General features: G+C 41.4%; 1 protein-coding gene across 1 annotated transcript in view; it reads left to right on the top strand.

Moving 5' to 3' along the window:
• EXOC4 (exocyst complex component 4) overlaps nt 1–22,875 on the top strand; it is a 408,465-nt gene that overhangs the window by 292,084 nt on the left and 93,506 nt on the right. Inside the window, exon 11 of the mRNA XM_069801534.1 lies at nt 8,192–8,411. Coding sequence (XP_069657635.1) covers nt 8,192–8,411 — 220 coding nt within the window. The remainder of the gene's footprint in view (nt 1–8,191; nt 8,412–22,875) is intronic.

The raw sequence follows: 22,875 nt of genomic DNA, 5'->3' as shown, positions 1-22,875 counted from the left end.
GAAACCTTCCGTCGGGTGGGGTCTTGCTAATATTTGCAAAGCATGAATTACCTTGTGCTGTCTTCATCGAGGAAATCATTACTCCTATAGATGAGATTTACCTCTGACAAGATGAAAATGAAAAGCAAGGAAGCGTCTTTGCAGCAGTGCACCCACATCACCTCTACTCAGCTGGATCGGAGCAGAAGGATGTTTTCATTCATGCCCTTGCTGGTGGGTGTTAATGAAGATGTTCAGCTACAACAGCAGCCCCAAAAGCAAATGAAAGCACTTTTGAGGCCATGAGGAGGGGAATGGAAATGTGGGCTGCTGTTTGAATTATGTAGTTGAAAAGGTTGTAATTAGCACATTAAAATTTGCCTCCAAGGTTCAACCTCCCCAACAAAAATCCACTGTGGTTCTGCTGCTGCTGCTTGTGGTTCTGGCTCGGTGAGAGACATCTGAGCTGTAGGATACAAAATATGCATTTCTATACATTATGAAGCTCTAGATCTAATTAGTTCTGACTCTATGTCTTGTGGTCCAAATACTGTCCAATATTCCCCTCTGGAGACATCAGAAGAAATTGCACTTGGTCTGTCCTGAGATAGTTGCACTAAGTCAGAAAGTTGTGTTCTTCAGGTGACAGGTGAGCATTAAATAAGCAATATTTTTAGCACAAGATGATAGCTAAATTATAATTTAATTTTTTTCTGAGCGTGTGTGGTGTTTGTAGTACCTCAAGGGCAACAAAATACTTATTTTTATATTACACCTGCACGGGAAGGAGGTATTTCTTACCTCAATCTCATGGATGAGCAACTACAACACAGAAATCAATTCTTTAAAGCTCATATTTTTTAGCTACTGTTAAAAAAAGTAGTTCTGGACTCTTTCATCTTTCAGCGCTAAAGCTGTCAGCTCTATGGGGACATACTCAGAAGCCTTTACACTAACCAGAAGAGCTATAGCACATAGTTGAGATTTTTTTGACTGAGGATTTCTGTTTGTATGGGGGAGGGACTGAAGGGATGGGGACTGACAGTAGAATCTGGCCATTTGCCCAAAACAGCCCATCAAACTCCGCTTGGTGTTGCAGACATCAGTCTGGCTGGTACTGCCAGTTACTTGTGTTAAGCTGAAACCTTAATATTTTAGTGAAAAATGCCCAAATTTGGTGTTTTCTGTTAACAGTAGTCATTTTCCATAGTTGTTACCTTGCTGGACGTTTTCTAGGCTATATAATATTTCAAAATAGCAGCAAATTAATGCTTTTTTTCTGATATTTGCTGGGGTTTTGTCTGGTTTTGCTAAGATTTTGAATGCATGTAGCATAGCTAAATCTCCATTGAGTGTCCCAGAGCTGTTTACACTTTTTTATGATAATTATAACTTTAATCACATTTGGGGTCACCTAGAGAAGAGCTTAAACCTTTATTCCTCCTGTTGTCCCCTGCATACAGCTCCCTTTGGACTGACTTCATACAGAAGCATCTCTGTTATCTTGCATATAGCCACAGTATTTATCAGCAGCATGCTCCTCAATGAAATATCAGTCCTAGGATAACTGATAATGTAACCAAAATAATTCTCTGTAGTCAAGTTTTTATGCAAAATAATGTGCTTTCTGTTACCTTAGTACCTATTTGATTGGTCTTCAGTAACAAACAATCTCTGGTCTATGTTCTTCAGTGACTTTTTAAAATTTAATTGCATTTATTGTATTCCACACATGTGTAACAGTCAGTACTTTTTGGTACGGGACCATCGCTAGGTCTTACTTTGGCAGAGAATAGCAGAGTCAGAGGATGGACCAGACTGCAGGATGGATGAGAAGTAGGTTTTATTCCAACTAGATCATTATGTGAACTGAATATACTGAAATACATACCAGTTTGGTTGCACATAGATGTTGAAATAGCCTGTTTGCCTGGCCATGTTATCACAAGGGTGATAAATTAGGAATCAGAGCTGTACCTTGTTGGTTATCAAAGAGCTTGGCAGGAAAACATTGTCTTTGGCTGTCCCTTCTGTTGACCCTCTCCCAAAACACCCACCATTGAGGTGGGAAGGCTTTCTGAATGGGCAGTGGACAATCTGGGATCTTCCAGGTGTCTCTCTTGGTTTGAATGTGTCTTCAAACCTTCACGAACCTATAGTCTTGGATATTTTAACTCTTAATTTCCTTGAATCTGAACAACCAGTTTGGGACTTGCCATTCTGTTGGTAACCAGTATCCAGTTCAAAGGATTTCTGACGTTTCCTTAATATTTCCTTGCTTTGTGTAAGCTCACCAAAAGGTTCATTCCAGGTATTTGGAGGTTTTATGACTAAGATAGAGGGAAAAGAACAGTTTAAGATCATACAAAATGAAACAAGCTGAAATGTAAATTTGGGCTGAATGTCTGTAAAAATTTTCTTAATGAGGTTTTGGAATATTTTATTTTTTCTGCTGTCATTCATTTGTTTGAGGAGGGAATTTCAGATAATATTATCATCATCATTAAGAAAAAGAGTAGTTGACGTTGCGCACTTTCAATGACATGTCTTCAGTTTCTTTTAAATGATATTTTAGAAGACATCTGATAACAAGAAGACAGAAGAAAGTCTTGGGAAGGTGAGAGTTGTGAGTTTCTAAATCAATCCATATAGCTTTTTTAGGTTTTATGGGTTTTATTACACACTTTCAGCCTAGGTAAGACAGTCCTCATAGCCAATTAAGTTGTGAGTTAGAATGAATTAAATTTTCTGAAATGGTTTGCCTTTTTTTCTTTTTTAATCCAAATGACTGTCATTTACAAAAAGATACTTCATTTTACTGAAAGTGCTTTTCTGTCCAAGGGGAATGCTTAATTGCAGCCGCAAATCACCTCAGATGCTTTCATACAAGGATAAAGCAAGTTAAAAATTGTGCATCATTTTGAAAATGCAGGTTCTGAATTCAGGATAAGATGCAGATTTCTGTTTTTTATCCCGGCTGCTCTCGTCAAGAACTCCATCCTGGCCAGACGTCTCATAAAAGTGTCCTTCAGAGCAGTGACGTCCCTACGAGCCTTTTTAGGATTTCAGGCAATTCCCAGAGCTATCTACAGTGACCATTATCCAAAATCCGGTGACACACCTCGCTCTGCATTTTTATTCAGAGAAAGCATTTTTGCATTTTGCAGGTCTGACATACATGGTGGTTATGTTAAATAGCTGTAATTGCTCAGCGATAGGGGAATTTTCAATCCTGAATGTGCCACGTGGCTCATTCTCTCACATTTAGAGAATACACCCCACGGCATGTTAACCTTTATAGGTTTTTCTTCCATTTTTGTGTGCTGGTGAGAGATGATTTTAAATGTGGTTGTTGATACTGTTTCAGAAACCCTACTAAATTACAACTGAATGGTTCTTTTTCGAGTAGAATAATCAAAGCAAATGGAAAGTGAATCAAAGCTGTTCCTCCAAGGCCTTCTTTATGGCTCCTTTTTACAGTGAGCTATATCTCAAATTTCCCTCTTTGGAGAGTAAAAAGAAAATAGTAGGGTATAAAAAGGGCTCAGTGACACAGCCTTTCACCACCGCAATGTTTTTTGATTGAGGTTTCTTTAGTCATTTGGGTTTACGCACATGCAGGTATGTCCAAAACCAATTTGAGGAATCATGTCGAGACCTAAGTTCCCTGGTGCTCCGCTTTATTCAAATGCCAAGAAGTTTTCTCCAGTTTGATTTTTATGCATTTTATATAAGCATGTCATTGACCAAAATGTGATTTCTTACTGTGTACGCTGGTTCACATGCAGACATAAACGTTGATCTCTGGGATAGCCATGGGTCAAATTGCTTTTCTGACATCTTAACAGTTACATGGATAGCTTGGATGAGTAACACAGGAACATTTTTTGAAAGTACTCTTAGAATTGTTTTTTTTAGATGCTCTTAAACATTTTTTCCTTTATAAAGACTGAATTATGTTTGAATAAGTTAACCAGCAGCATTTGAAATTTAAATAAATAAATAGCACAGTGTGTGACTGTGAATATATGTGTATGTGTCTGCCAAGCAGAAAATAGAGAATATCTGTTAGGTCTTTAATGCCACCCGATACTTCCCATTTCAAAAAATTCGTTTTCAGTTTCTTGTAATTTGGCTAGTCTTTAATTGCCAACTGGGGCTAGATATTTTTTTAGAAAAATGTGTCTAAAATACTTGTTCTTTCTGAGAATGAGAAGCACATCGTACATGTTGGCAAATTCTGGTGACCTTTTCTTTGGCTGGGAATTTGCATCTTCACATTTCTCAGTAAGAACTGTTGTGTAAAGGTTGCGCCTTTTTGCCATTCCTCTGAAAATACACCAAGATTTGGCTTAGTTACACACCTTTGAAGAACTGCAGTGCTCACACACTCCTAAGAGGCTTCCAGTTCGTAGCACCTGAAGTTCCTGTTGGGCACGATTCTGCCCATGGCTAACCAGGACCAAGCCAAGGGCAAGGACCTTGCAAAGGTGCTGGTTCCTGAGCCGAGGACTGCCTCCTCTCGCGGTGTTTTTTGGGCTCCCATAACTGTTGGGCTCCAGCTGCCTGGAGAAGGATGCTTCCTGATGTAAGTGCCAAGAAGGGAGGAGAAACATAGGATGAACGAGTGGTATTGGGAACCAAAGGAAATAAGAGAACTGGTGGCCAAATTCCCACAAACGGGAGTCATATGAAGAAACGAGAAGGCAGGAGGAAGGAAGCTTGGAAGAGGTGCAGACAGCCCTGTGGGACTTTGTGGCAGATGTGTCTCACTTGGTGTCACCGTGATTGACACAGGTGACAGTTGGCTGCCGGTGTGTTTTACTCCAGTCACGCAGCAGAGTTGCAAAGCCCCAATGCTGTGACATTCGTCGTCCGAACACCGACCATCCTTTTCCAAGGACAAAACAAGGATCTGCTGATAAGAGCAATACTGTGCCATTGTGTAATTAAAAATTATACCATGATGTCATGCACAGCAGGCCGAACTAAGGTGACACAAGCGACTTCAATCCTTGCTTTTCCAAACTTGTCAGTGTTTGACGTTGCATCCTTCATTCTCTTAAGAAATACACAAAATGAATGTTTGCCATTAGATTAATCTGTTCTTAATGGCATTCTGAATAATCCTCCCAATACTTAACACGTAGCGTGCGTCACTGTTGCAACATAACGTGCTAGAAGGATTCTTGGTGCAAATCTGCCGTACGTCAATATCTGGAGCCTCGCGATGCTCGCTTGGGTGCACCGGTCGTGTGCTCAGTGAGTGGGGTTTTCCTCTTGGTGGGATGAAGGTTGGAGCTGCACAGTGGCTGCCTCGAGTGCTCCATTTGCAGAGCAGATGTGGGACTCATCCTGGCTGGTGAAAACATTGCGAGGTCATCTTTAACCATAGCAAATTACAGCAAATTGGATTCCAGTTGTCCTTCTTTTAGGCTGTACTAAGCAGTAATGTACTTGTACCATTGGAGTATCAGATTCATGAACTCTTAGGGCTGTTCCCTACTGTAAGACATGCTCTGACATCCATACTACGTTTTTCTTTACCTTTTCTCTACTTCCATTTCCTTTGGTAGAGATCTTTTGATTAAATGAAGACTTCAGAAATTGTCTATTTTTCATTACCATTATCATTTAATCAAGCTATCCTTGAACATTCAAACTTAAGGTCTCTCATCTATATCCTCTAGCCCTCCATGCAGTTTCAGTCTTAATAACTTTTTCCTGATATCAAGTTTAAATCTGCTTTCCTAAGCTCTTGACCATTTGTTCTTTATCACAAGTGTTGCTGAGCACTCATAAAATCCCCTCTCACAGAGACATTGCTATCTAGCAGCTTTCTCGTAATCTGTGATTACTTTATGGTTCATATCAAGTAAAATAGGGATATATTTTTGATTCTTACCAGTAGTAAGTGAACCACTGTTGTGTTGTCTATGCCAAGAAATTAAACCCTATTAGAACATGTCAACCACCAGGACTCGGTTCTCTAATCAAGGTAAAGTTTGCTGGAGATTAAAGCACAGGTCTTTAGGAGAGATCTGAAATGGTGATTAATGCTAGGTACTGGAAAACAAAAATTCTTGCTTACACCTTTTGCTAGCACTGACCTTTCCTGCAGCCTCACGCAAGCAATTTAGTCTCTGGTATAGGAAACACTTAGAAACACCATCAGGCTATTGTGGGATGAGGAGTTGCTGTAGGTCAGCACATCTGAGCTCTAATAATTTGCTGCTAGTTTGTACATGGCCATTCTCCCTCTAAAAGTTTTCTTCCATTTATGTTGGTTTAGCCATTTTTAAGTGTGTGCTGGATTTTAAAGTGTTTAAAAGTTGTTCTCTTCACTGAAAGTTGCTTGTTTCAAATTCAGGCTGTTCTACCTCTCCTTTCCCATCTGAAAGAGGTATAATGATATTTGGCTGCATGGTGCAGGTATTGTAAGAGTTAATTCACATTTTTTGTGAGTTCTATGCATCAGAAGTGCTGTGTAAATAAGCTTATAAAGAAAGAGTGGCATATTTATTGGCAGACATGAAAAGATACGGTAAGTTAGTTTAATATGGTCCCATCAACCTTGACAACATTCCCTTAAGGATATCAGCAGTTGTCACTCGAAGCTGGTGACATTAGGTCTGTTATTTCAGAGATAAGCTCGGTGGTGGTCTCTCTGCTCTCTTCCCAGATGACTCCGCTGTTTCCCTGTTTGATAAAGCCGATTCACATTATCGATCTGTGAAAGCCAGGGAATAAAACTGCCATCCTTTGCACATCTCTCCATGTAGCATCTCTCTTTGGAGAGGCAATCTCCAAACTAAACTGCGAATGGGTCCCCCTACGGAAGCAATAGCTGCATCGGCCCAAATGTGTCACTCCAGACCGATGGAGTCAACACCGCAGAGGCTTTAGGGAGCAAATTGTTCAGATTTGAAAGAAATCATGCTACTAAAATTGACAGGAACTCCTCAGTCAGTCCTCTGAAGGGAAGCTGCCTCTTCTGGAGTGCTGAACGTGGAGGTAGAAAATTACAGACAATTAAGCAGACCTCATTGAAGTGTTCAGGAAAATGGTTAGTGGTAAGGCATCTCTAATAAATGCCAACAGCGATGGAACTGTTAGAGATGTCTCATGCAAAAAAAGTATTTCCTAGTGAAGAAGAGATGGCTTTTAGGGTGCGGAGGGTGTTGCTATGTATATTGGGAGATCCAAGGTCAAACACTTGCTTCTGCTGCTGCAGCTGTGTAAAACAAACATAAAAACAATCCCAGCCTGTCCAGGAGTGGGATTAAAATATAAATGATTGCGAGGCACTTGCGTGCATCGATGAAGAGGGCTGTGTAAACACCATACACGTTTCTCCCTTTTGGACAGCATGTCTCAGTCCATTATGACTCCAGATACTCAATTCCTAATTATTTTGTTACATACAATTTTGAAAGGAAGACTAATTTCATTGCCTTGGATGTAACTTAAAGAAATGATGAGGTAATTTCTAGAAGAAACTCCTATGTGTTAAACAGATGGCATCACTGAGATAAAGATATTTTGCAGGAGGAGATGGCAAACATTTTGTGTTAAAATATTCCCGGAATCGGCATGCCGTTCTGCATACGCAGGAATGGGATCCTAGGATGAAACAATAACACATAATAAAAATATAGCATAATACAGACATACATAATGCAGTATGACATCAGCATAATACATATGCATTGCTTTTTTCAGTGATATCTCTAGACTTTGAGCTGGAATGTACTGCTGTTCAGTTTAGAGGTGGGAAACCTGGGAATCAAGTGACCAACCCCAGAAAGAACTTTGCCTTTTCAAAGGGATTTCTGACATACTAAATTTTTTATGGGGTTTTAATTCTAAAAAGACATCTTTCCAGTATGTCTCCAATAGAGCAGTCAGTGATTTTTGGACAGATAAACACAAGTCGTGCCTGCATTGTGATTTTCACCAATTCCGTATTTCATCTGTTCTTCTCCAGCTGCTGAGTCTTTGTCTCACCAGCTGTTGGCATTTAATGTATTTTTTTTGAAGGCTACTTTGTAGACCTTTTCTACTCTTCATGCCCCATGTCATTGCAGCCTGTGGTCATTCCCCCACTGCTGGTGCTTGGCTCTGAGATGTAAGAATGGCAAAGGCAATGCTAACACATTTAGAGTAACTACGTGGTTGAACTACATTGCATTCTTCCCCTTCTGTTTTCCAGATTTATCCAGGAGATAGAGCACGCCATGGAGCTTGGCCCAACCAAGCAGTGTCCGCTCCGTGAATTCCTCACCATGTACATCAAGAACATCTTCCTCAATCAGGTCCTGGCTGAAATCAACAAAGAGATCGAAGGCGTCACAAAGGCATCCGATCCCCTGAAAATATTGGCTAATGCAGATACCATGAAGATCCTAGGTGTGCAGCGGCCCCTTCTGCAGGTAGGAGCTGAGTGAACTGCCAATACATCCCTTACTGTCCATGTCTAACCATGACCTGGTTATATATCTGATGAGGAAAGACATGGACCTGCTCGAGTGGGTCCAGAGGAGGGCTGTGAAGATGATCAGAGGGCTGGAGCACCTCTCCTATGAGGACAGGCTGAGAGAGTTGGGGTTGTTCAGCCTGGAGAAGAGAAGGCTCCGGGGAGACCTTCTAGCAGCCTTCCAGTACCTAAAGGGGACCTACAGGAAAGCTGGAGAGAGACTTTTTACAAGAGCATGCAGTGATAGGACAAGGGATAATGGCTTTAAACTGAAAGAGGGCAGATTTAGATTAGATATTAGGAAGTTCTTTACTGTGAGGGTGGTGAGACACTGGAGCAGGTTGTCCAGAGAAGTTGTGGCTGCCCCATCCTGGCAGTGTTCAAGGCCAGGCTGGATGGGGCTTGGAGCAACCTGGTCTAGTGGAAGGTGTCCCTGCCCATGGCAGGGGGGTTGGAACTCGATGATATATCTTTCAGGTCCCTTCCAACCCAAACCATTCTGTGTTTCTAGGGTGCTATGACCCACAAAAGTTGTCTCAACATTGAGTCTGTAACTACGATCTATTCCAGTGTCACTGTTAGTATAGTTTTTCCTCCTCTGATCTCTGTATGCAGGTATGTAGGTATACATGGGCTCTTACGTTTTGCTAGTGCCAGAAGGTATGCCTCTCTTGCTACATACGTCAAGCTAACGGCATCTTTGCATCTTGCCTGGTACATGCCATTTTTAAAGCACCTTGTAGCCATCATGACAAATTGTTACCGACTGTCTTAAACCACTATCACAGAAATTTATTTTCAAGATTTTCAATAATGTGTGCCTCTCTTAGAAGTTCTGGGGACACTTGCAAATCATAGAGCCATGCGATCGGACTAAATACACATGCCGAACTACCAGGAGGAGCAAAGATGAGGTCTGCTGCCTCCCAAATGCAGCGTGTTTGTGATTGATGTGATGCTGTTGCAGCGAGGCAGCTGTATTGCTTCCTCAGCCAGATAAGAGAGATTTGAGAGATTTGGCTTTGAAGTTAGAGTATTTATATGAGAAGTCTCTTCTGAAACAGCTTTTTTGAACGCTGATGCAGAGTGGCGATAATAGCAACAAGCACAGTTCTCATCCCAACTACATGGGTAACAGGACAGTATGGAAGCCCACCCAAAAATTCTGAATTATACGTGTTGCATGGGACTGAAAGTTATGAACTGACACTCAGCTCTGACTCTTGCTGTGATTTGGGTCAAGCTCTTTAAATCCTTTTAAATTATTCCCTCTTACCTATAAAATCATCCCTTCAGGGATGATTTTATATTTGCAAAGTTCTTAGGAGGTAGCACGCATCTCCCAAGGTTTATGTAGCCGCTTTCCATCTTAGTTTATAACTGTAAAACATCTGTATATTATAATTATATATAATAATAGTCATAACTACTATTATTGTTATTATTTGGGGGAAATTGCTAGGATTTTTGCATGTATTTATGGTCACTAACGCTATGCCTGTCTGGGTGCCATGGGTATGGGACGGTTCTTTCAGAGGCAAAGCAAAATCAGATTCCAGCGGAGAGTTTTCAGAAGTCTTTAGAGGGAAACAGCTTCCTTAGAAGGGGGCCAGAAGTTTCTTTACATGGTTTAGAAAATCTCCAGGAGTTAAAATGATGTTTTGGAGCAGCATATCATCCCTGAACTATTTCCTTCCCAAGCTTTACAAGCCTTCTCAGAAACTCAGTTATCAAAACCAAAAAGTGGAAGAATACAACCCATTGTAAATAATTACTAACATAAACATTGTTTCAGCCTCAACGTTCACTGAGCACACACCAGGTAAGATGAGAACAGGGCATTGCCTCAAGAGCACGTTGTGTCTGAATATCTCACATTGAGCTCTCTCGTGAGCCGAAGGTGGATTTGATGCTATTTGTCTTTTTTTTTCCCTTGGTGCTGCAAAAGTAGTGCCGATCAGATGTAATGTGTAACAGTAAAAATGGAGCAGGAACGGTCATGAAACAAGAGCAGAGTATTGAAAGCAACTTTAATGAGAGCAGAAGGGGTTTTGTAGATCAAGAACTCGGAATGCATTGGCTGAGCGGGAAAGGCAGGAGCACAGCAGTGAGGGGCTGTGCCGGTAATTCCTCACCATTGCGAGTGCCTAGGAAAAAAGAAATATGCCAAATCCATGACACACATAGAAGTCTTCCAAGACTTGATTTTCAGAACAGCGTTGAAAAGAACAAATTTTAGGGCAGTTTTGGCTTCCACAACAGGGAAAGTATCTGAAGATTGAAACAATGAGTTACAATAGAAAGCCAAATTCTACTTATTCATGGTCTGAGGAGTCAGTTGAAAATGTTACTTGAAGTTTGTTTTGAGAGATCTGCAAATAAGTAGGTATATTCTGTGTTGTGTTTTGTATTGTTTGCCTTTCTTTTGTTTTCTCTTATGAGAATTAAACTGAGTGAGAACCCAAACCCAGCCTGCGCAGGCGTCTGACCTTACTGAGAGCTGAAAATACTTTATGGTAATATTATCACGCAAGCTTTGGAGCAGGACTATGGAGGTTGTTAACCTTACAAATTTGTTTTGGATTCTTAATGCGATAATGTATTTTTGTGGATTGTGGCTTCATTTGTAGCTATGAAAATGCGTTCTATAATATCAATATATTTTCTTAAAGTTCATTTGGGGTTGAAGAGTCAGAATGGCTTGGAATTTTCTCATCCAGTTCCTATAATTTGTTTGTCATGATGGATGGAAATCATTTTGAACTGGAATTATTCTTGGTCAAAATGTACGTGGTCAGAAGGTCTGCCTATTCCCGACATTATAGAAGGGTAATTTTGTGAAAGCGAAGAAAAATTGCTGCCTCTTTGAACCAAGTCATCCAAATAGCTCCCTAAAATAATTTTATTGATTTTACATTAAAAGAAAAAAAAGGCTATTTCTGCATTGACAGTGCTGGAGCCTGAAATCTTTGCCCTCATCACCTCATGGGTACGATGAAAATACAGTGTGTGGCGTGAATGAGCCTTGTGCCTCTCTCCTGGCACTGTGTTACTTTTTCCTGCCTTATGTCATTCAGGGAGAGGTTCATGGTTCACCCATCCCACTCCTTGCTATCCTGAAGATCTTTCTGAAGCTTCTGCAGCAGGAGCCAGCGCTGTGATTTAACACGACTCAAGAATTTATCAGTTCCCACTGCATAGGCTGATAATAGCTGCTTTTTGATAACTATCAGCACATGTTTGAACTGAATTAGCTTATAGATAAGAGGTTTTCTAGCATCCTATGCCATCATGTCCTCACAGATGAATCATCCATTTCTGTAAAGATTATGCTTTAAAAAAAAAAAATTGTAGCTGCCCTTTGTAAATATTACATTTGACTGGGAGGATGGTCTTGTTTTCTATTCTTCCATCCTTAAATGTAAAATATTGTAAATCCTTTTCCTTTCAAGAGTGACTGAATAACCATGAAACTAATTTGTCTCAAAATTATTCTGCATTAAACTTCAGGCTGTAATTGTTTTAAATCAATACTAAATTAGGCTACAAGCAGCTCGACAGCTTCTTACAGCCTGTTCTTGTATGATTCATGTCAAGGTGATAAATCTTTCTGGCTAGGTGGTCACTACTTATACTGGCCTTAAAAATGTGTTGCCCTGGCTCCATCCAACAAAAAAGTGCATGTTGCTTCAACCTTCCCACTCTATAGCAGCAGAGCAGGATTTTTCCTTTAAAGCATCAGTGCGACCGTTGTTTCTTACAGAAGTATTGTGCAGATGATGGGCATGATGGTTTTCTGGCTGAAAATCCAGCGAAAAACTCCTTAAAAAGTCAGAGTGTGCAGCTGTTTGCAGGATAATGACTTGCTGGAGCTAATTATCCCATTGCCCGCACTGCTTATCCCACACACTATGTCACTCGCTTGTGACTTTCCAAGGAGACGTCATTGCTGGCTTTGGCATGTTTTCTTCCTGTCAAATTACTGGTTATTAAGAAGAAGAATGGTCACAGTGAGTGGCGTTTAAATGGTTCACCAGTAGTGATGGGTACATACTTTGATAGCGAGTGGATGTTATTAATTATTAGTGTAAACAAATTAGTTGTCTTTTCAGGCTGGCTTCCAACAATGAAAGTTCATTAAGGAGCGAGCATGGCTGATCAATTGAGTTTTTCCCATTCAAGGACAAGTGTGACTTTTGAGGCAGCACCTGTGGTTCTGGTCCTTTTTGTTGGTTTTTTTTGCAATGACATGATGTCTAAAACAGTATGAAGTGCTTTGCAGATGTTTTCATCTGTTGTGTGGTGTATCTGTTCCCATTGTACAACCAATATGTCAAGAGGTTAAGACCCACTGACTGAGTCTGTGTCAGAATTTCTAGCTGACTCTTCTTTTTCAGTTTGAACTGAGAGGCAAAATTATCTCTTCGTGGGAGTCTGAATCTCCCTATTGCTTTCAATATTTCTTTAGATAATTTTTCCTCTGGGGGGAACATTTACTGTGGTTACTGCCTTTTGTGGAAGCTTTTACAAGGCTCCCGTGTAAGTCATCTGCAGATCTGTAAGTTCTCCACTGAGGCTGATTGTGGAGCTCTAAGTTACATAAAAGCAATTGCTACCTTTAGGCAAACTGTTATGGCAGCGCTTCAATTTATTTTAAAAATCAAGTTTAACTTGCACATTCAGTAAAACCTAGGTAGGAGACAGTTTTATGTTGCATATGGACATACTGAAGCAGCATGCCTTGCAGGCAAAATTATTTTCTTCCTCTCCGGATCTGGAAAAGCAAAATGAGGTTGCACAAACCATCCCACTGATGTGACTCACGTTTGACTTGAAGGAAACAGTTGTATGTTTGAGGTCTCTGTAGCCTATTAACTCCTGCAGTTGCTGGGTATCTCTTCCATAGGTGGGTGCAATCCTGCGTTAGAGTCAGCCAGAATCTGTATAACCCTCGTTTGTTCAGCCCTGAATCCAGGTTAATATTCCCCGTCTCTCATGACCTGAGGCTCAACACGAAGCTGGGCTTAGCCATGTATGTGGTTTTCTATCTAGAACATGTGAGAACCGCTCTCCTATTTAAGCAAACTTTTTGCAAGCTGGTAAAATCGCAGCTTCTCTACCGGGAACATGCTCTATTAGAAATTAGCACCACAGAGGAAAGTAAAAGCCTAAGTCTTGATTGAAGGAGGTGAGAGTTGGGTGCAAAATGTCTTTGATCATGGTCCTACCTGAGACCACCAGCTTGTTTTGTTCACCTCAACAAGCATCTGTCGTATGACCAGAATTTTTGGCTGGTACCAATGCAGGTTGGATTTGAACTTCGTAAGTGATGGGTTACTGTTATTTTCAGGTCTTTAATAAGCATTTTTTGAATATTTACATACCCAGTATCATAGTATCGTAATTACATTAGTTGAAAGGGACCTCTGGAAGTTGGTCTCATCTGCCTGAAGCTCTGGCCCAGAACCGAAGTCTGGCAAACACCAGATCAGGTCAGTCATGGCTTTGTCTCGGTGGGTTCTGAAAACCTCCGGAGATGGAGATCCTCTGGGCAATGGTTCTGCACTGCTCTCCTGCTGGAGAGCTTTTTCATAGCCACAATTTTTGGCTGCTGCTCCTTATTATGTCACATGTATGAGATATGGAACAGACCAGGAGTCTTCATTTAAATCATGTATTATTTTTACTTCTGGAAATGTGAAGCCTACACAGTGCAGCTCTTGCATCTGTGTAAGGCACCTTAGGTGTGAAGCAGAATAACTAATCCATGGCCTTCACACTTCTACCTGTGGTTGCATCTTGTTAAGGCTGATCTCTGTTTTAAGTTAGTCTGGTGTTATTAAAATATACCTCCCTAGGGTCAGTCTAGCCATAATGGTCTTGACAGTACTAGAGATGCAAGTGTGTATGGAGGGTTTGTATCAATGAGTCTAATCAAAAGATGTTATGGGCAAAACCGACCAGTTAATAAAAAGAGATCACCCGGTCTTGTATCTCTTAGCAATTACATTGTGCTTTTGGTTAGTAAATCTTAAATTTTTTTTTTCAAGAATTTAATTTAATTGGTAAAACTTGCTATTGAAAGACTGCCTTTCTAGCACAGCTCTATCTCTCAATCTGTGTCTTTGTAGTGCATCAGCCCGTGTCATTCCTACGGTCCAAGAGCTAATACTTCAGGGTGAATTCACATCATTAACTTTGCTTGCTCAGGGTTGTGTCTGCTGGCTTATTTGAGATGACCTGAGCCAGGAAAGCTCTGTTTCCAACCTTAAATTCCAGGTTTGAGCAAAAATGATGACCATTGCTCTGAACGTCCTTGGGAACCAGCAGCTTCAGGTTGGAAAAGCACAACCTCCGGAGCTGCTGGTGCTGGGAAACCTGGCTGGAATGGGGTCAAACATTGTGTTTTCAGGGTGGGTTGGAGGGCGCAGACGGACTGCTGTCTCTTTTGATCTTTCTGCAGCAGGATTTTTTGGTAGACAAGCAGGAGAGAAGTAATGGTTTCTGACATATCTGCTGACAGGGACTGCACTGCATTAGCACTCTGTCAATCCCATCTTCTAAGAGGTGCCTTTTTTGAGACCTGTTTGACTTTACTGGCTATCAAAGGCATCCTCAGTTTTTGGCCTCCATGGAAAGAGCAGCAGGCAGTCAAGGAAGAGGCAGACAGCTGCGTGGCCAACACAAATCCGTGGGGATCGCCTGCTCTAAGGGAGCAGAAGGGGTGTTAAACCCCCGAGGTCACCCTGGGAGCTGGAACGGGTGCGAGGAGAGGTTGACTTTGCCTCTGTGAATTTTTTTGTCTCTCTCTGTTTTTTCTGGTCATTAGTCTGAAAAGTAGGACTCAAGCCAAAGTGGAAAGAGAAACATACTCCAATTCTTGCATGCTGGAGCTGGCATGGGAAAAAAAAAAAAAATTTAGAAAAAAGAGAGAAATAAAAAGTAGCTGTCACTGTCTTCTTGGCCTTGAAGATTGACATCTCACTAGCAGGTCCTGTCTGTGTCATTGCAATTCCCTGTACAGCTCCTGGATTAATCCTCTCTCCATGGACGCAGTATCTATTGAGCTGGTAGGGCTTTTATCCCCTTTCTTCTGCTCCTGAATTAATATGGGGTTTTACGGTGGTGGGAGAAACTACATGCATAGTCTGCTTCATTCTTTCCCTTTCTTTTTGATAGGATTTTATTTTAAAATCCTGCAATCGTCATGCATGCAATGATTTCTGGCTTGGCTAGAAGTCAACAGGAGTGTGCAACAATTCACGGAGGGAGGCTGTGGGAGATGCACCAGCATGGTGCTGGGAATGCCTCCGGGACACTGAGCACATCAGCTCCTGCTGACATTGGTGAGATGCAGAGGAGCATCCATATCGTGCAGGATTAACCCTTTTAAGGGACCTTTGCTGTCACGGCATTTACAGTGTTCATCCTCACCCTGGACTTTGCAGCTGGTTTTCAGTGGCAGTTTGAGTAATTGCTAGACTGGTAAAACCACTAAAACTTCCTTGTAAGTTATTTTATTTTTATTTTTTTCTTCTTGCGGTCAAGTTTTTTTCAGAAGTTGGGAGTAAACCACATGTATCTGCCCCAGCCTCAGTCACAGGCCTTGATTGATCATTTTAATTACCAAAACAGCCCAGACAGGCTCTTTCAGCACTAGTATTGCGCTCATAAATCCTCATTTTGCCTCACATGGCTGAGCCCACATGGCTGGTGTCAGAAACAGCCCCTCTTATCTTTCTGTCCAGAGGAGAAGCCATTTAGCTTGGCCACCCTTCTGTTTGTTTAAAGCTTGAGCTGCACATTTCTCATTTGCAACCTCATTAAGCGTACAGCATCCGTGCAGGAGAGCACGCCTCTGGGATGCGGAGGCAGAGCTGGCCTTCTCGTTAACCCAAGGGTGCTTCCAAAAAGTAAGCGTGAAGCCTCAGATACAGCTACCAGAGAAGCGACGCTTCACCCAGCTTTCCTCTTTCCCTCCAGCTGCCTTTTTTCCGCGGTGTTTTTCAATTTTAAACCAGTGTTTTGACTTCGCTGAGGTTGTTCCTGTGATGGATGACCATAGCTGCAGTGTCCAGGAGGCTCTTAGCATCCACTTGTGAGTACCGACAAAGGCAAAGTCTGATGAACTTCATTTAAAGGAGATTCGTATCACTCCATCACCAACAGCCCTCCAGGAGTTTCTTTCATAACCGTCTTTTCACTAGGAAAGTTTAATTACTTGCTTTTTCGAAACACAGCAGTGGTAGAGTTTGGAGTCTTGGTTTGGCTTTTTTTGACTCTCTACACCCATTAGCTGAAGGTTGTATCTTTCTATCACAACAGCGCAGATATTTTTTTCCGTTTCCTCTGCTTGGTTTGCTTCATGAATCCCGAATCCAGCCGGTAACACAATCTCATGCAACACACTTTATAGATGGCTTCAAGAGAAGAAACTTCCCTGTGTTCTTGCCAGGCTCATTGAAAGTCACATTCTTTTTTTTTTTTCCCTTGCATTTGAAGCCTGGGCCCATTTCATTTAGGAAGAATAACTCTAATTTCTAGTTTTTTAAATGTTTTCCTAATCAGAAGTGCTATATGAGAAGAGCCATCGCATTTTAAATAATTGATGGCTACTTTATTGAGTTGTCAGCACTAATTCATCCTTCTTTTGAAGTGCTCGGATGTTCAAAGGAGTAATCTTTTTACAACGTGCTCATTTTTTGAAGAAAAGTTCATTTTTATAATTACTTTTTTTTTTTCCACTGCGGAATGTAATTGTAGCTGTGCGGTGAGGGGGAGGGATGAAGTACCTTCCAGCTCACACAGACTCTAAAATGCCTTTATTACTACTTTTGCTGCTAATTTCACTGCCTCCCTCCTTTTGCAGAGGTTTAATTATACCTGTTTTAAAAGCGCATTTTGAAATATGACACCTAGTTCTCATAGAGAACAAAAGAGAGATTAATCTATTGTTAAAAGGAAAGGTAAAGAAGCTCTTATTTTTTTTTTTTTTGTCAGGGCTGTCCCTCCCTGACAAGCAGCATTCAGTGGGAGGATTGCAGAGAAGTAGCTGTGATTTTGAAGGAGGGGACTTGTCAACAGATTTAAAAAATGAAAAACAGATGCAGAGATGCTACAATCAGAGTATTCCTTCTTGCATGGTGGGTTTTCCCTCCTACCCTCTGCTGGCAGAGAAAAAGGTTCTTGCTAGAGTGTATAAACTTTGCTAGCAGTTTAAAGGTTAATAGCACTCTAATTTACATCTGAAAGAATTGAGAGAAGGCAGTAAATTAAGAGTTTCCCCTTTTGGTACTAATCTGTAAATAGACCCTTTCCATTTCAATAAAATAAAATAAAATAATAGTTCCACTCACGCACACAAAGCTGTCAGAATGGTAATTTTTTTGCATATGATCTGCGTTTGTGCTGTGATTTTTACTTATGTGAACTTCACCATACAGAGGGTAAAAGCTTTTCCCTTGCATCACCCATGCGACAGCACCGTAAGCTTGGCAGGGTACCAGGTTCTGCAGCCCCAGTTCTGGTCATTATGGGCCTGATCCAGGACGCGCTGGGGGATTTAAGCCGTTGGGATGGACTCTTTAATTAAAGTATTCAAGGACCTCGTGTGTCTCTGTAAAGTAAACTGATACATAGAGTGAAAATAGAGTAAAATGATACAACTTTACAGGAGAGCCCTGCCCCAGCCTGTGTTCTATTTTAATTAATTAGGTGCTGATTATAGCTGCTGGAAAAGGTAAAGACAAGAGAGAATTGAAAAGCATTGAATTTGTGAAGATGGTATCCTAGATTCCGATCTCGGCTGACCTTGAAGTCTATGGAGTTACACCGGATTTCTTCCAGTGTGAGTGAGATGAGATCTATCCCATTAGCTCTAAATAATGCCTGTAGTCAGTCATTTTAAACATTAAAGGACAGAAAAAGAGCTGGTCATTCAGCTGCAGCTGACTCCTGCTTGCATAAATAGCATCAGCCTCAGTAACCTCTTGAGTCGCATACAATTAAAAGAAAAACAAGCTTGGAAATGAAGCAAACCAAACATTCAAGCCTCCAAGGGAGCTCCAAGGCACTTCTAGCAGAAGGCACTGAGATTTCTCTGCTTAACTATATTTTTTCTCATTTAAGGGTGGTGTCAGAAACTGTATTAAAGGCAGGCTGGTGACAGGTTGAACACCCCTCTTTGGTATTAACGTGGCATTTTGGTTTTAGTTCCTGCTCTGTTGTTTTTCCATGGCACCTTACTGGCCACAAAATGAAAAATTTAATTAATCGCTCTTCTTCTAGTTAGAGACTTCAAAATAGCAAAGATGACCCATTTACCTAGAAGTATTAACTGCAAAAATGTACACGAGCTGGTGCCTTAGAGCTCTCATCCAGGTGCTAGTCTAATCAGTGATCCAAAAATAAAACTGTATGTGTTTTGGCTGTTCCGAGAGTTACTTGAAGAACTGTTTCCCATCTTCTAAGTAGAAACACTTTGGCTTTGCCGTTTGCGTTGCTGCTGATACAATAGAGCGTGGTCTGCAAACTGTCAGGGTCCCAGTGAGTGATGTAGGAAAATGGTGCTGTGGTATAATGGCTGCACTTCCAGACTTGTAGGGAGGGAGGTTTGGAAGAAACGTTTGGAGAAGTCCGTTCCCAGATTGGCACAGGTGATCTCATTGTAGAGACCCTCTCAAAATAAAGCTGCATCCAAAAGGTGGCTCTTCTCCCCTTGCTTTCTTCTCCATTTAAAGCCTTTTTTCTCATTCCCAGGTTAAAGGTAGTAGCCAACGTTGACCATTTATGTTGCTCCTTGGACTCCTGCTGGGTTAAAAGCAAAGTTTTGACTTTCAGATTCATTCCTTTTAATATTGCTTGGTTTGGGGGGATTTAGGTTTGATTCCTAGTTCTTCCTGATGAATTTGTGTACAAGATGTGCTTGTTTTCTGGTTTGTAAAGCCAATCACAACCTGCAGCAGCCTGCATAGGAGCAGCCAGAACATGCTCCAGGTTTCACCTCTAGCGCTCAGTCTGAACTCTAGGAAGAGCGACAAAGCAAATAGTAGTAGTAGTCGTAGTCGTAGTCGTAGTAATAATAACAACAACAACAATAATATTATAATAAGTATTGTTGTTACTTCTTACATTGGTAGGGCTTTGGGAGTAGCCACATGCTTTAGAAAGGCAAATTTTCTTGATTTTGCAATAGAAGAGGTTATACCACAACAGAGGTGTGGGTGTTGTGTGGGCTCCTCAAAGAGTTAACAAAAGGGCTATCAAAGAGTGACCAACAGCCCATGGCTTCCTAATTATCATCGCTTCTTCAAATCAGTGGACCACGCTACGTTTAAGAAATGTCCCTGCTCAGAGTAACATCAAATGCTTCTGGCCATGATGACGCTTTTTAGGCCTTCCTATGAACCATCTGCCAATGACCGCTGGGAGGGACAAGGAGTGGGACTTAGAGCAGTTGCCGTGCCACAAAGCAGAGACTGTAGTCTGAACTATCCAAAAAAAACCCAAAAAAAAAGAGAGAAGAAGAGCAAAGAGGTTAAGATTAAGCAGTTGATGCTCTGAAAGTAAGAACCTGCTGTTACATCGGGAATATCCATGACAAATGGACTCGGGCAAGCAGGATCTACCCACTGTTGAGTGTAAACCAACAAATAGCTGGAGGGTGTCAGGGCTTGCTGGGTCTTTTAGATTCTTAAAAATAATTTGGCAACACGTGCATGGTTTGTCAAGCGAACAAAATGTCGTTTAATTGAAATGAATTGCCTGTGTGTATATAAATGCATATTGAAGTTTCTGTATCGCGGCCTCAAACCAGTAATACGGGCTGAGCATCTCTTAATTGCATTCGGCGTTGCATTTCACAGCTGGGCTGAAGAGCAGCCAGAAAAGCTGCTTTCCATCAAGTCAGGTTTCAAGTGAGGGGGGAACAAGTCCTCCTGCTAATTTTTACATTTATAATTCACCTGGACCATAGCACTGGAGATACAAAGAGCTGGTTGAAGTTTTGAATAGGAGAGAAAGACTTGTCAAATCAAAATGTTGATTTGACAGTGAGCTAATGCAAAGTGTTCAACCCAGGTGTTCTGTGCTCAGGCAGGTATGTTTGGGTGTCTGGAAAGATGTGAGCTTTACAAATAAACTCCATTTTTTATATAATGTGAATAAGAGCTCTTGAACATTAAACAAACCAAGCCTTGAATAGAAGAAGGCATTTAACAGCACCTTCACTTTTGTTTTGCTGAACATTGATTGGTCTTAGACTGACATGTTTTTATAACCTTTAAAAAAAAAGAAAGAAATTACCCTAATGGAGCCAAGAAAGCAGAATCCCTTGATAATCTGCAGCTAAGCTACTGCTCCATCTACTTTATACATGAATCAGAAAGGAAAAGTTTTGGGAAGGCCTCAGACAATGACACCAGTTCTGTGCCAGCATGAAGCCTTCCGAAAATGGTCTGAAATACAGATATCTATATATTTTATCTATTTATTTATTTATTTATGCTAGCTTGAGCCCCAAGGCACTGAGCTGTGAACGGTGAAGGAAGGAAGAGGGGAAATGTGTGCTGACGGTATCGGCAGGTTGTCGTTGGACTAGACGTGATGGTTTGAACCACCTAGAGATCTTCTTGTCCAAATATTCGGTAGTGGGCTGGTTTGAGCCGCTCTCGCTTCAGTGCAGTGTGCCTTTCCCCAAGCCTGGTCCCTCAGACTCCTCTTTTGGTATTTTTACATGTGTATCAGCCTGGCTTTTTTCTTTTAAAGTGCATTTCCACCCTGTATCATTTGGCACTGATCGATATTTAGGTAATGAGAGAGGTTGTTTTCCCTCTGATGAGGAAAACTATTTTAAATATTTTTCTTCTAATAGGTTAGCAAGTGTTGAAATTGATCTAATGAAATAATGACAGGAGAGCATCTCCCTGTGAGTTGACTGCGGCGGTGAAAAACATGCTTCTTGACAGGCTTCAGGTTTTTCTTCTAGGTTTATTCCCTTACACTTGCTCTTTTGCTCTGCTCTTAAGAATCAAACAGCTCTTGAAGGTGTAGAGTGGCCTCAAGGAAATACTCTTCAAGTCCAGTCTATCTCCACTAGCCAGTACCATCTACGCCAACCTCAGCTACCAGTACCAGATCTGTACTTGACCGCTTGCTTTTGCAGGACATGGTACACATCATTACCTCCTCCCTTCCCCTTTTCCTTCCCTAAACCCCCAGTGACTGGTTATAACTTGTAGCCATGACGTCATTTAAGGTGATTTATAGATTATTCCTTACTTGCCTTCTCTAGTTGCATCATTTCTTGTAGGTATGGTGGTAGCACGAGGCTTCAAGAAAGATTTGAATGAAGGTGGGGATGACCTGACTGGCCAGTGGAGGGTTTTCCACATAAAAGAAATCATAAAAATCCTGAAATAATTGTACTGGAGATAGATAAATGACACATTCAAGATTAGTGTTGACACCAGAGCAGGACACAACACAAAAGCAGGCAGCAGCGTGGTCGCTGGGAGGGCGCAGAGCGTGTCTGGCTGACAAAGCTGTCCAGTTCCCATCCCTACCGTTGATTTATTTTGTGCATTCAGTTTTCTGAGAGGCTACTGAAACTCAGCTCCGGGTCCAGGTTGTGAGATAACCCTTTCTCTTTTTGTGCTGGACCCTGGAGGAATAGAAGGGAACTTGGGAAACAGCCGGTTGGAAAGTTCATGGCAGCACAGGCAAGGAGCAGGTATTTACAGAGCAGCTTGACAGCTGAGTTTGTTGTACAAGCTCAGGTCAAAATCAGCTTGTCTGGGGTTGGTTTTTTTACGTCGGATTGAATGTGCTGACTTTGGGTTGCATATGTTGCTAGCAAAAAGGGGCTGATGTTATTTTGGTTGATATTCTGACTGGTTTCATGGAGCAGGTCAGTGTAGACAAGGTCTAATGCAGAAAAAGGAAAAGTTGTGGCAGAATTTTGTGGATCTGTCCTTCAGACTTCACTTTTGGAGAGTGACATGCAGAGGCAATGGGGAGGAATAGAGGAAAATTTCCAGAGGCAGGAGCGGAGGAGGGCAGTATTTGGGAGCTGACAGCCTTCTGCGGGTGGACAGTCAGTGAGAACCAGAACCAGAATCCTCTCCAGAAGGATGCCATTAGCTGTCCAAGGCCCCTTCCCTGCCTCATCTCCCACTTCGCTGAACGTGTCAGACAATGGTAACTCCACAACTGCTTGCTGGACCCATATTCTTGCAATAATTAAACTTAAAGGTCATTTATTATGAGAGTTAGTTCATGACCCCAAATTATTTTTTCATTTAATTGCATAATAAAGCAGGAGCGGTCCATTTTCAAGCACCTTTATCATGGTAAAAATAGCAGTCAAGTCGCAATTTAAAGTATTTTTCACTTTTGTGGTCTGTTCTTTTCAATCAGATAAC

The sequence above is a fragment of the Haliaeetus albicilla genome, chromosome 14 (assembly GCF_947461875.1).
Source record: "Haliaeetus albicilla chromosome 14, bHalAlb1.1, whole genome shotgun sequence".
NCBI classification, from domain to species: Eukaryota; Metazoa; Chordata; class Aves; order Accipitriformes; family Accipitridae; genus Haliaeetus; species Haliaeetus albicilla.
Note: the sequence above shows the minus strand (reverse complement) of the source record. Positions and strands in the feature narration are given on the sequence as shown.